We start from the raw sequence: 14,724 nt of genomic DNA on the forward strand, positions 1-14,724 counted from the left end.
GGACTTCAACTCCCAGAATCCCTCACCGTTGTCAACAATGGCTGAGGCTTCTGGGAGTTGAAGTCCAAACGCCTGGGGAGAGCCAAGAATCTTTGCAAATCCCTCCTTTTTACTGCTCACTGCTAAAAAGAGAAAGAGCCTCTCCAAAAACTCTTTACTGCAACCCTCCACAAAAATAGGAAGCAGTCAAAAAGACACTATGGGGACACATTATAGTCTATGATTACTGTAGTCATGACTCTACTGTATTCTAACATCACGCCCCTGAGGCAGATTTTTTAAAAAGCAGTCCCGGAAGTGCCTTCTCCAGACATCGAGACGGGGCTCTCTTATATTTTATTTCATTTTTATCTCTACACTTCGACTCTCGCGCGGAGGTCACTCGCCAACGTTCCGCAGACGTCAGTTTGCGTGCCGCGCGGTGCATTGTGGGAAAGAAGCGAATTGTCGCGTAGGAAGTTTGAAGAGGGAAGGGGGCGGGGCTTGAGGAGGGGAGAGGAAGAGGAAGGGGGGCGGGTTAGAGGAGCCTCCATTTTGGGAGCGCTGAGTCGGCTTCGGCCCTTTTCTTTGGCCGTTGCTTCGCTCTTTCGCCCAATAGCCGAGGGCCTGCCTTTTTCTTTCGACCTCGCAGGCAAAGACGGGGAAGAGGAGGAGGAGGAGGAGGAGAGCGGGAGCGATGGCGGCGGAGAGCCGGGAGGAGAAAGGTAAATGGTATCCCCTTCTGATTCTGAAAGCATCAACGTTGGAGGATAGGCGATTCGAGAGCGTTTTATCCCTCCAGTGTGGATGCAGCAGCACTTGTTTTAACGGAGTCCAAACACACACACACTGCGGGAATTAATCCACTTTAACTGCCCTGGCTCATGCTAGGGAACCTGGGAACTGTAGTGCTCTGGTGCCACAATCAACTACAGTTTCCCATGATTCCCTGGCAGCCTGAGTTAAAGGGGTCTTGGAGTGTATCACTCCAGAGCTGATTGGGCATTAAAGAGAGATTAAAGCGCATGTAAAGCATGGAATGATAGAGTGCCATTCCAGTCCAACTCCATTCTGCCAGGCAGGAACTCCCACCAAAGATCCCCCAATGACAGATGGCCACCCAGCCTGTTTAAAGGCCTCCAAGGAGGGAGACTGCGCTACAACTCCCAGGAAGGAGTTTTGTTCCACTCTTAAGCAGCCCTTACTCTCCCAGGAGGTTCCTCCTAATATTGGCCTGTTACAGACAGCCAAAATAAATCTGCTTCGAGTCACAGTGGAGGTATGGTGTTTCAATGAGGCATGCGCCCTAAGGTCCAGAAGCCGCACCAAAACCATGCTCCAGTCCTTAGGGCGGGAGCGTGGCTTCGTGGCAACTTCTGGATCTTAAGATGCGTGTGTCGTTTAAACAGCATATCAATGACCCGAAGCAGCTTTATTTTGGCCTGTCTGTCCGGGCCCTATGGAGACCAGGGTTTAAATCCCCACAGGAGCATGAAAAAGAAACCTAAACCACACTCTGGCCTGTACAAGACGCCAAAATAAAGCTGCTTTGGGTCTCTTTGGAGGTATGCTATTAAATGATGCATGGGTCCTAAGAATCCAGAGGTTGCACCAAAGCCAACACTCCATTCCTAAGCACTGGAGGGCAGCTTTTGGTGCAGCTTCCGGATTCTTAGGATGCAACCATCATTTAAACAGCATACCTCCAAGAGACCAAAGCAGCTTTATTTTGGCAGTCTGGAACAGGCTTCTCAGCCTCAGAGGATGGCAGTGACAAACCCCCTCTGAGGAAACAAGCAAACCTAGGATAGGTTCGTCAAGTCAAAAATGCTGGAGAAACCCGACAACAAAGACTGAAAAGTGCTGGCATCCTTTGGTTTGTGATTAAGTCAGTCCTCCGTATCCATGGTTTTTCTTTATATCCATGGCTTGAAATAATATCGTAAATAATATAAATTCCACATGCCGACCTTGATTTCGCCATAAGGAACGTTATTTTACTACCGTTATATTAATGGGACTTGAGCTTCCACAGGTTTTGGTATCCTGCATCCAAACCCCAGTATGTTTTGTCTCATACCTTACAAACATTGTACGCCGGCCCTCCTTTTTTTTATCCACGGATTCAAGCATCTGCAGGTTGGAAATATTCAGAAGAAGCATAAATTCCAATAGCAACCTGATTTTCCGTTTGATATAAGAGACACCATTTTTGTTATGCCATTGAATGGAATGGGACCTGAGCATCCATGGCTTTTGTTGTCCACGAAGGCTCCTGGAACCAAACCCCAGCGGATACCAAGGGCCCGCTGTATAGGGAAGACTAATAACCGCCCTATGTGGCAGCCATTGGTATTATGCATACACAAATGAAAAACCGAGGCCAAGAAGGTAATGATTTGCCTAAGGCCCCTTCTGAGTTCTGGGCTTAAAAGAAATATTTATATCATATTTGTACAGTATTTCAATTTGTAGCTTTTCACATTTGGTTACGGAGCTGCACCTGGTTCTGTGTTACTTTGTCTTTCCCAGACAGGGAGACCATGCCAGTTTTCCCTCCTGTGATGTAGTTGATGCTGACCAGATGTGTTTTTGACCCTCATATAAAAACCAGCTGATCTATGCTTTTTTTCCAGGTCATTGGATGAGATGTGCCTCTATTTGGCTTAAGGCCTTTTGATCATTTCTGCTCACTTTAAGCTCTTCGCAATTACACAAATCGGTAGTGTTTTAAGTGCAGCGCAAAACATGATAGATAAGAATTATAAATAGGAGGTGGGCCATGTAAGAAGGACGATCTGCAGTTTCCACTTCTGAGTAGAATGAAGCTGTTTCAGAAACACATAAAACGGATTAAGATGAACCATGTGTTGAAACAGGCTCATTTTACAAGTGTGGCTGGGTCCCTTTATCGCAGAGCTTCATCCTTGACATAATCATTCATTTGTTTTGATGTTCAATACTTCTTTCTAGGTGGAGTAATTTTAGGAATTGAAGGAGGGAGAGATTCTGTGAGAAACCTTTTTGCATTTTACAGGAACAAAGAACTGCAGAGTGGCGACTGCAGTAGTCCTGCATCGTGTGTGCTAAGAGAAACATTAACAGTGAAGGTTCATCTTACACGTGGTTTAGTTCGTGTAGCAGTTTCCTGTTGAATTTGAAGCAAACTTGAAAATTGGAGCCTGTGTTTTCATAGCTTAATTGCTGCAGACTATGGCTTAATGAAGGTGTTTGAGGTTGGAAGGCTCAAACAGCAAACTGTGGCCTGTTACAGACTGCCAAAATAAAGCTGCTTCGGGTCTCTTTGGAGGTATGCTGTTTAAATGATGCATGCATCCTAAGAATCCAGAAGCTGCACCAAAGCTGCCCTCCAGTGCTTAGGAACTGAGTGTGGCTTTGGCACGACCTCCGGACTCTTAGGACCCATGCATCATTTAAATAGCATACCTCCAAACAGACCCGAAGCAGCTTTATTTTTGGCAGTCTGTAACAGGCCCAAATTCCTCTGAAGTTGAATACAGTTGACCCTCCATATTAGCAAGGGTTCGGTTCCAGACCTGCACCTCATAGATACCAAAAGACGTGGGACCTCAAGTCCAATTACCATCATTGGATGCTGATGTAAGCATGGCTGTGTCAGTGCATCTGCATGCATGACAATAATGGGGCAGGGCCATCCATGAATGCTCCAATTCATGGATGGCTAGACCACTGATATGAAGGGCTAACTGTACAGTGTATGTAATATACAGTCGGCCCTTCTTATACACGGATTTTGTAGACACAGATTCAAGCATACATGGTTTGAAAATGTTCCAAAAATGTATAAATTTACCTTGATTTTCCATCTTTTATAAGGGACACCATTTTGTCATGTCATTATAGTTAATGGGACTTGAGCATACACGGATTTTGTTATACATGGGGGATCTTGGAACCAAAGCCCAGCGTATAACAAGGGTCGACTGTAACTGTGAATCAACCATATGATTTTATTTTTATGCTGTGTTAGTGTTTTTAGCTCTTATTTTGTAATGTCCTACACTTTTCTGCAGTGCCTAGTCCTCCTTTGCAGTTATGACATCTGATCACCATGTCTTTGGGGGGCTCAAAAAAAGGCCTTCAGGGTTGCATGCAACCCACTCCAGCTCTTAGTCTTGATTTTATGTAGTGTGTTGAAGCTCATTGGGTAGAAAACCCAACCACTGTCTTTTATAGTTGGCATTAGCTGAGTTTGCACACCTGCTTCTAGATGGTACAGCTGAAGCCATAGGCAGAAGAACAGAAAAGAAGATAAGTGATTTTGTGGCAATAGCACTTTTGACACTAACTGAAAGGAAAAAATGGCAGCCTGAGCTTTTGTAGACTTCAGTCTGCTTCCTTGGATGTTTTTGGTTTTATGACAGTTTTAATTGTTATTATTTTGGAGTGAAAATACTTGGTATGAAAGTATTAGTTTTCATTAAATCTGCAAGCAAAGTTAAGTCACTGTTGGAACTGGACATATTAAGGACATGCCTCTATGAAGGAAAGCATAGTTCTTGGGACCTCTAACCAGGTTGATTGACAATGTGAATTATTTACAGTACCCACAGCTAAAAAGAGGGTTAGTCTTCTTATAACTGTCTCTCATAATAAGCCCCTCTCCCATTTCAGGCTGTATCAGCTGCCAAGAGATATGCTGTTTAGAGCAATCTATCACTTAGTGACAAAATAGGGTATTGTACTTCACAAACATATATAAATCAATATCTTTTTAAAGAAAGCAAATAACCCCAAGATATACCTTCTTAGTGTCCTCTTTGATATGCCTGCTACACTTCAGGTGTCCATGTTTCCTGGTCTTGCATCTACTGTATTGCCTGAAATGCAAGGGCCAATAGAAGCGGCTTTTGGGTAGTGTTGCATTCAGATGACACTTGCCCCCAAAGCAGCCAGAAGCCACTCCAGTGCTATGATCCAGTCCTTTGGACCAAATCAACATCAGGAGCCCCCTTTGAAAATGAGCCATGCAGTCACCACAATCTTGGTACGATTGTGACTGGAGCAGCCAGAGGCAGCTGGTACATTCATTCAGATGGAAGTTTTCTACATAGAGTTGTCTAAAATCTAACTATAGGAACCTTCTTGAATGTTATGGTCGTGATTTCAGTTGTTGTTGTTTACTGTCCTCAAGTCGGCCTTGACTCATGGCAACCCTGTGGATGGACACCTCCCAAGACTCCCTGTCCTCCACTGCTGTTCTCCAGCTCTGCAGACTCATGCCCATGACCTGCCAAATTGAGTCCAGCCATCTGGTGTGCGGTCTTCCTCTCTTTCTTCTACCCTAAACCTTTCCAAACATTATTGTCTTTTCTAATGAGTCATGCCTTCTCATGATGTGGCCAAAGTACGACAACTTCAATTTCGTCATCTTGGCTTCTGGGGTATTTCTGGCTTGACCTGTTCAAGGACCCATTTCATAGAGCTGGAAGAGACCTGAACAGCCATCAAGTCCAACCCCCTTCTATGCAAGAATACCCCATCAAAACAGCCTCATCTTTTTGGCCATCCATGGCATCCTCAGCACTCTTTTCCAGCACCATATCTCGAATTAGTTTATTTTCTTTTTAACTGCTTTTTTCACTGTCCAGCTCTCACATCCACACATGGTGATTGGGAATACCATGGTTTGGATGATTCTAACTTTAGTGCTCAGTTGTATATCTTTAGGATCTTCTCTAGCTCTTTCATGACTGCCCTTTCCATTCCTAGTCTTCTGCCTATCTCTTAACTGCAGTCTCCGTTCTGAATGTTATTTGATCCCAGGTACGAGAAATGCAGTTCACATTCAAACTCCTTTGTGTATGCGAATGAAGTGGAAAGCCCACTTTTATTGTTGGCTGTTTATGAACAAACTAGTTCCCAATGCCTTTGTTCACAAATGACCCTAATTAAAACTGGGCTTGCCACTTCATTCCCATGCACAAAGGATTTTGAATTTGAATTGATATTCTCACATACCAATGGCCTATATATCTCTGTCCCTGGCTTCCGCTCTACCAAATGCATTTGAGGAAGTAGAAGTAAGTCTACAAAAGCTCATGCTGCCAACTTCTTTCTTTCAGGTAGTCTCCAAGGTGCTAAGATCCCTCTACATACTGATTCTACAGACTAACACAGTTATATTTTTTAAAAATCTTTAGAGATAATAGTCATTAAATTCTGTTAAATATTTTATTTGGGGTTCCTGGTTCATATTTTTACACAGCTGTGGGATTTTACTGGGCTGCATCCCCCTGCCACTCTCCTCACCCAGCTTAATTTTTTCTCCATTTGAACAATGAGGTGGAAGACAACAAGAAGGAAAAGAGCAGGTTAAGAGATGATATGATAGCCCTGTTTAAATATTTGAAAGGATGTCACATTGAGGATGGAGCAAGCTTGTTTTCTGCTGCTTCACAGACTAGGATATAAAGCAGTGGATTCTAACTGCAGGAAAAGAGATTTCACCTCAACATTAGGAGGAACTTCCTGATAATGAGAGCTGTTTGACAGTGGAATGCACTCCTTCAGGCAGTGGTGGACTCTCCTCCTTTGGAGGTCTTTAAACAGAGGCTGGATGGCCATCTGTTGAGGATGCTTTGATTATGATTTCCTACATGGCAGAATGGGGTTGGGCTGGATGGTCCTTGTGGTCTCTTCCAACTCTGTGATTCTATGATTCTAAGAAGCCAGAAAGAAAAAGGCAAGAGTGATGGAAATGTGCGATTCAGAAGAGCCCTTCCTCAGAAAAGATGTACCAGACAGCCACCCCGCCCTCCACCACAAGGATCTGGGAAAGTCTAAAGGCAACAGTGTTTTCCTCCCTCTGGGAATTTTGGCTATTCTCTTACTAGGCTGTGCCAAGAATCAGCTACCTTTTTCAGGGTCAACTGAAGCAAGCTTGGTATCTGGGGAGCAGGGGAGACTCTTTGATCGCTTTCACCTCATCCTGGTTTGCAATCAAATTTCAGTAGCAAATTGCTTGGCTTGGGAGGTTATGCCCCCAACATTTGGCAGCAGGTGTTGGCGCAGGGCTTTCCACAAAAAGGGACTGACAATTGCATGTAGCCCATAGACAGCACTCTCCCCATTTTCAGTAGATGGAGGTACCTACAATTCATCTTGTTTCATCAGTTTGTCTTGGGGCTTTATCCATAATCCACAGTTCCTGTCATGATTACCAGATAATTGAATAATTTTCTAAAATGCCATACATTGTATTTGACATTGTGTCCATCACTTGCTTCCTCTATATTTGATGACTAGTAGTTGAATATGTATATTTAATCCAGGTCATAGTTGTACATCTTTGTTTGAACCAGATCCATTACAAATTTCAAGATTTGATATTTTAAGTGGTGTTTGAATATCTTGTGCAAAAGAATTGTTTTCACAGTCCCTATGTTATCAACCAAGTGTCCTCTACATGTTTGGGCCGCTATTCTCATAAACCCCAGCCAAAGGGTCAGTGATCAGGGATTATGGGAGTTGTAGTCCAGAACCTCTGGAGTTGTTGCAGATGATGTCAAACTTTGGGTCTTTACAAAGAGTAGTTCCTAATTTGAACATTATTACTTTCTGCAAAAGGGGTTAACTTTGCCCCACCAAGACAGAATCATCCACAGTATTTCAGCAAGACCCTAATATTTTCATTTTTCACTCTTATTCTAGAAGAATTTGGCTGATTAGATTACCATAGATACTGAAAGAAGGTACACAGAATGTTGGAATATAGCACTGTTTAAACTGATGTTATACTCAATGCCTGCTATGAAAGCTAATACTGTAGCATTTCAGATTGTCATTTGTTAACCATATGTTTTGTTTGCAGATGGTGAACTGAATGTTCTGGATGATATATTGACTGATGCACCTGACCATGACGATGAGCTCTACAACCCTGATAGTGAGCAAGATAAAAGTGAGAAAAAGGGTATGCTACTTGAGTTTTTGGGTGTTCCTCAAAAATCCTGGGGAACCAGAACATAAGGCCAAACTAGACATAGCACTGTTCACGTAACTAGCAGTTTTGTGAATGGCATTGTGTCTAGTGTGGTGCTTACAGTGACATCCTAGCAACATGCTCTTGTTAGCATTCATGTTCTGGCAGCGAGATTTTTTCAGGACACTCAAGGACGTGCATGTACTTACTGGGCATTTTCTCGGTTTACCATTTCATAACAGCAGCATTTTAAAATACCCTCTTCTTGCCACCCCCCATTTTTCAAAGGCTATTTGAGCTCTACAAAATAAATTATTTTGCTGCCTTGGTATAGGGAAAGAACTTGCTGTGCTGCACTTTAAATTTGAGCCTGCATATTCTGAAACTTCTGTTACACAATTGAGATGCCTTTCAGAAAATGATGTGCCAAGTAGTGTAGTTTGTTCAAATGTAACTGCTGTTTTTGGAAATCAAATGTAACAAGCTGAGGTCCTTTTACCTTCTCAAGCATGTCATCTGCAGTGTTTGGAAGGCTGTAATTTTTTGAATAGCTGCCACACTAAGACATTGTGGGAACATCACATTGACTGAAACATTAACTATACAGCTCAGCTCTGAAAAAGATACATTTTTTTACCAGTGATACGGCATCATATGCTGTGACAACAAAACAGGCAATAGGAAAGGGCCTCCACAGTCATATGGGCTTGTATATCTACATTAGATATTGTTGAAGAACTGTAATCCACCTTGATTAAAAATAATAATATGAATTCCTGGTTTATTACATTGCATTTGTTTTCCTCAGAAAAAATATTTTAAGATGAAAACATTTACTGGCCTTCTAGCTTATTTGTTATGCTTGGATGTTGCAACAGTGTATAGTTCCAAATAATTATTAAAAATGTTGGTTTGCTGTGCACTACACACCATACAGGTGTGCATTGGTTGGTACTTCTCAGTGGAAGCAGAAGTGGTGAAACCAGACTTGAGGAGAATGTAGGTTTCATATGTCCCCATCCCTTTTTGCAGCCCCAGGAGAGCTCCAATAGGTTAGATCTCTAGTTGTTGTTGTTTTTGTGAAAGGGAAATCGCCCTACCATTGTGATAATTCATCAGAATTCGATAATTTTGCCATACTGGTCCCACAGCAATTTCCTCTGGGTAAAATAACTGAAAATTAGCTGAACATAAAGCTAATTGAAAATCAGAAATAAGAAAAATAAAGCTTAAGTCAAAATCAGTGCAACTCACTACGAATAGGATGAAGAGTGAAAACTGGCCCCTGACACATTTGCCCACTCCTAGGCTAAATGTACCATAGACCTTCTGTTTGTGATTTGTTCCTTGTGATATGTAATCCCAGCAGGACCTGGTGCTCCCTCTTGTCTCTCCTCAAACAAGGCAGAGAAGTAACATGATTTGTTCTTCATTAGTTCATTTGTCTTATTGGAAAGAAAGAAACCATACTTCTGGGCTTGAGTTTAATGATTTTAACAATAGTCTATTCCTGATTGTAGTGGAAACAGCCAAGCAATCTTCACCACTATATTACTCATGAACAAGAAGCCAGAATTCCCATGAAATGACCAAATTGGGTCATTCTTTGATATCTTTGGCCTGTTACAGACTGCCAAAATAAAGCTGCTTTGGGTCTCTTTGGAGGTATGCTGTTTAAATGATGCATGCATCCTAAGAATCCGAAAGCTGCACTCCAGTGCTTAGGAATGGAGTATGGCTTTGGCACAACCTCCGGACTCTTAGGACCCATGCATTGTTTAAACAGCCTACCTCCAAAGAGACCCAAAGCAGCTTTATTTTGGCAGTCTGTAACAAGTCTTAGTCTAGTCCTTTTGACCATTAGTGCTCAGTTTTGTGAACGTTAAGTTGTAATGCTGGGATTTTTTATGTAAAACCAGATTGTTTAGTTAAAACTTGTGAATTAATTGTATGCTGATATTGTAAAAAGTAGCTTTATGTGCTTTGTCTTTGTGCTTAATATGTGCTTGTTGTCTGAATATTGGTTTAGCAATGTTTTGTTAACTTGAAACAGGCTGCCCCTGACAAAGGCAGATTGGGGCTGCAGCAGTTGCATGCTGCGGCCCCAATCTGTCTTTTGCCGGCCAAAAAAGGGTCTGCAAACTACCGTTCCTTTTTGCGCCAGTAAAAAGCCGGCCTTTCCACCCCGCTGCAGCAGGAAGCCAGAGTTAAGGTGCTCCTGCAGCATTCAGCGTGTAAATGTTGGAGTGCCTGGAAGCTGACCCATGTGCAGGTGGCTGCCAGGCCTAAAGCCAGCTTCTGAGCATCTTGGAGGCACGCATCGTCTGTACACCATGTCACCTGGAAGCCAGCTTTTTATGTCTGTTTCTCCCTCTGTTCAGTTACTACAAAACGCTTCAAAACGTGTTTTCCTTTTTCTGTTAAATTTAAGGATCCAAAAGGAAAAGTGAGAGGATGGAGACTGCTGAGAGTAAAAAACAAAAGGCTTCTTTGCATTCCTCAAGGCAGATGCTGCCAAAACCTCCAAGTTCAACTGTTAGCAATAACAAAAGGATAGTAAGCACAAAAGGAAAGCCAGTTTTGGAATACAAGAATGAAGAATATCAAAGGTCAGACAGGAACAAGCGCACAGAAACTGACAGAAAAACACGTATGACAAGCAGCAGCTCAAGAGATCCTTACAAAGGGCAGTCTGAAAAGGCATGTGTGAGGAAAAGGGATGCTGACAGAAGAGCTAAATCTTCCACACCAGATGCTGCAGGGGTACGTAATGACTGTCGAATCTGTCTGTGGTTTATAATCTTACCTTGAGATCTTGTTATGTGTTAAACTGCCAGCAGAAATAGTCTGAATATCGATTGGGACTTCGTCAGTGGCTGTATTCTGATTGTGGGATTTCTACTCCAGAGATGTTAGATTGGCCTTATCTCATTGGCCTTGGTCAGTTTTAGCTGGACATTCAACAGTTAATAGTTTTGGTGATGATGCTCACATATTCCAATCATATTCTGTGCTTTACTTTGGTTGTGTGTTGTAAACTGTTGTAGTGTTCTGTGCATTGCTCTAATGGTACTGATAAAGTGAGGAATTGCTTTATAACTACTTCACTGCATAGGTCAATAAAAGTAGAAGTATTCAAACTACATCAAGAGAATGACAGCCATTCTTTCATGCAGGTTCTAAGAAATGTGTCTAGAAATGTCAGACATTGATGACTGTTGATGTTGTTCAAACAGAGACTAAGGCATGAGGTGGACAGACGGACAAGCAGGTCCAGCCACTCTTCAAAAGAAGAGGTGAATTCTGAGGAGTATGGTTCAGATCGTGAAACAGGTAGTAGTGGCTCCTCTGATCCAGGAAACACTGAAAATGAAGAGGAGGAAGAAGAAGAGGGAATGGAGGAGGAGGAGGAGGAAGAGGAAGATGATGATGGAGAAGAAGATGAAGTAGAAGAAGATGGAGATGATGATGAAGAGGATTATGATCAAGATGAGAGAGATCAGAAAGAAGGAAATGATTATGATACACGAAGTGAAGCTAGTGATTCTGACTCTGAATCTGCATCCTTTACTGATGGATCAGTCAGATCTGGTTCAGGCTCAGATATATCAGGTAGGGAAACTTGTCTTATAGTATTCTATATTTTTTAGTATTAAATTACTTCATTTTAATATGAATACAGAATATGGGCTTTGATGTAACTGACAGTGGTAGAAGTGCCCAAGCACTATGAACAACACAGTCCCAAAGTTTTCATTAGTGTCTTGCCGGGTAGTACTAGGTTTCCCACTCAAAGTCTGTTTAAAGTAAGGGACCTAAGAAGAATATTACACTTGGTTCTTACAATATGGGGGGAGATCCTTCAAACAGTTTTGCATCACAGATTTCTATTTACATGTTCCATTTTGGATATTTTTTTATGCCAGTATTGGTCACAATATCAAATATTATCTGCTAAGAGATATTATCTGAGGTGAAAACTTCAATAACAGTTGTTGAACTAGACTGAGACATAACTAAGGGCCTGAACAGACAGGCCAAAATATAGCTGCTTTGGATCACTTTGGAGTATGCTCTTTAAATGACACATGCATCTTAAGAGGCCAGAAGCTGCACTCCGGTCCTTAGGGCTGAAATGTGGCTTAGGCGCGACTTCTGGCCTCTTAGGACGCATGCAGCATTTAAACACCATACCTCCAAAGTGACCCGAAGCAGCTTTATTTTGGCCTGTCTGTTCGGGCCCAAAATATAAGGTAACAGTTTCTAACAGTAACTAGAGCCAGTTTTGTTAATGTATTCTAGCAAAACATTGTAATGAAGGAGAGAATTGGGCCATTTCCCTCCTAAATTGGATTTGAAACTTGTAGCCAAATTCCCCTTTTTATATACTGGTGTTTCCATTTTAGACAATGTACTTTGCCATTACCTTGCTGCTTTCACATCTTCCTAGTTTTCCAAATCCTCATGAATTTTTCATTCATTCAGAAGCTTTGTAATGGGACAGTATTAGCAGTGTAGCGTGACTGCCACTTCTTATACCTGTAACTGGATCTCATATTTGCATAATATGGCATGCTTCTGGTTTAAATACAACACCTTCCTGAGGGTCATTGACCCCCGTATGCTTTTATTACCAGAGTGGGATATGATTCATATCATGCAGTGGAGACAAGCATGCTTACCCAATATGTATATATTGCACCTTAAAGTAGATATTTGTTGTATTTCTATTTAAGAATACTTAATAATTGCCAAGTTACTGTGTTAGAATAAAGAGAGTAATAGCAATAGAAAGTACATTTCTATACTGCTTACTGATGTACTAAAAGGTTTACAAATTGTAAGCTAATTGCCCCCAACAAGCTGGGTACTCATTTTAGCGACCTTTGGAAGTATGCAGGTTGAGACGCCCTTAGAGCCCCTGGCTGATATTGAACTCACAACCTTGTGGTTTGTGAGCAGTACAGGCATTTAACTACTGCCCCAGCAGGACGCCTGGTGACAGCTGCTGAGGCTTTAAAACATTTGTCTTTGAACACCAGAAAGAAAGATGCGAGACATTACAATCTTTTCTTGAAAATTCCCTGAGTCAAATAATTCTGAAATTCCTTTGATCTCTAAAAGCTAATTTCATGGTTCGTTGGCAAAATAATTAGTTTCTTGATAAATAATGAATGATTAATGAAGAATCAATTTTAAACTGTAAGGTTGAAATATGTATTTAGTTTCTGTAGATTATACTGGCCTTGCAAACATTTCTGATGTGAATTTGTTGCTTGTTTTGGTGCTCTTAGATGAGAAAAAGAAGGCAAGGAAAAGAGCTAGAGGCATCTCTCCCATTGTTTTTGATAGAAGTGGAAGCTCTGCATCAGAGTCATATGCAGGTATTCTGTTATTGCTTCTCTTACTGCCATGATCTGTACTAAAACCCTGGAATTGCATTATACAAAATAAATAGTGGGTCATATAAACCTATTGGACATGTAACTGAACAAGTTGTTATTTTGGCATGTTCTGTGTGAATAATTTGAACTAGTAGGCTTTCTTGTTCCGTTAATGCTATTTTGTTCTGTAAATGGAATTTTCACTTTTTAAACTTGGAAGATGATGATTCATTGACTAGTTTTCTGAGGAGAAAACTGGTCCAACAAAACAAACCAACAAAAATGAAACTACCTAAAAATCCAAAACAAACCCCCGTGCGCTTTGAGCAGCATTCTTCTTGTGTGTGTGGGTGCGCATCAGGAGGAATAATTTGTCATGAATAAAAATAGTATGTTAAAAGACTGTAGAACTTGTATCGTATCTCTATTAAGGCTCAATCTGAACAAATGTACTTTGGCTAAATACAGGTTCAGAAAAGAAGCATGAGAAATTATCATCTTCCGTTCGTGCTGTCCAAAAAGGTATAATTTAAATTCGATTTTTTAATGCATGCTCCCATTGCAAGCTATTTTGTTGGTTTTCATCCATTTACATTAAATGCGGTAATGTTCCGATTACATGGAAATTAATTCTGGTGACAAAGTGGTGTGTCCCTGTCTGGAATTACTAATTTGCATGTACTTCATAATGGCAAAAAATAAACATTGTGTTGCAGAGTTGGCAAGCAAAGAAGTAATGCAGTGATATTTTAAAAAAATAAATTCATATAGAAATGGTTTTTCTATACTTTGCTGCAGTAAACTAAGAGAGAAATATGTCGGAACATTACTAATATTGCATTGGCACTTACCTGAAACAGCTTCTTTCACTTTTAAAAGCATGGCATTGCATGCTGTGACATAAATTTAAGTTTGAATTAGCTGGTATTGAACTACTGTGGGTTAGTCAAGTTATTTTGGACCACAGATCCTATAACCCCTCACCACTGGATGTGCTAGCTGGGGCTTTTAGGACTTGTAGTCCAGAATTTATTTCTGGTGGGGAAAAAAATAGTCTATTCCTGATTAAAGGGCATGTTTCCTAAGACTGGCTAGAAGCTTCCAGTTTTAAAAGGGAAGATTGTGCAAGTCACACTGAGGTGAAAAATAGCTGTGCCACAGTAGTAGTTGAAGTTTGTTTCACAAAACACAGCAAATTAGGGATTTTGTGTTACTATCTATGAGTGAGAGAATGCCAGTACGATTACTCTTCCTGGTTTTTGTTGCTTTCCTTCCAGACCAAACTAGCAAACTAGATTACATTCTCCAAGAGGCAAGATTTTTTCTTATCAAAAGCAACAACCATGAGAATGTCTCACTGGCCAAAGCTAAGGTAAGCCATATTTCATATACAAG

The 14,724-nt window shown here is 41.3% G+C and overlaps 1 protein-coding gene across 1 annotated transcript in view; it reads left to right on the forward strand.

Annotated features, from left to right (window-relative positions):
• The first annotated feature begins 573 nt into the window (after nucleotides 1–573).
• The window catches only part of YTHDC1 (YTH domain containing 1), a 31,343-nt gene continuing 17,192 nt past the window's right edge, over nucleotides 574–14,724 (forward strand). The window contains exons 1-7 of the mRNA XM_042473604.1: nucleotides 574–704; nucleotides 7,835–7,936; nucleotides 10,377–10,708; nucleotides 11,182–11,557; nucleotides 13,240–13,329; nucleotides 13,798–13,851; nucleotides 14,607–14,701. Of these exons, the coding sequence (XP_042329538.1) occupies nucleotides 677–704; nucleotides 7,835–7,936; nucleotides 10,377–10,708; nucleotides 11,182–11,557; nucleotides 13,240–13,329; nucleotides 13,798–13,851; nucleotides 14,607–14,701 (1,077 nt within the window). The 5' untranslated portion in view covers nucleotides 574–676. The remainder of the gene's footprint in view (nucleotides 705–7,834; nucleotides 7,937–10,376; nucleotides 10,709–11,181; nucleotides 11,558–13,239; nucleotides 13,330–13,797; nucleotides 13,852–14,606; nucleotides 14,702–14,724) is intronic.

The sequence above is a fragment of the Sceloporus undulatus genome, chromosome 6 (assembly GCF_019175285.1).
Source record: "Sceloporus undulatus isolate JIND9_A2432 ecotype Alabama chromosome 6, SceUnd_v1.1, whole genome shotgun sequence".
In the NCBI taxonomy this organism is placed as follows: Eukaryota; Metazoa; Chordata; class Lepidosauria; order Squamata; family Phrynosomatidae; genus Sceloporus; species Sceloporus undulatus.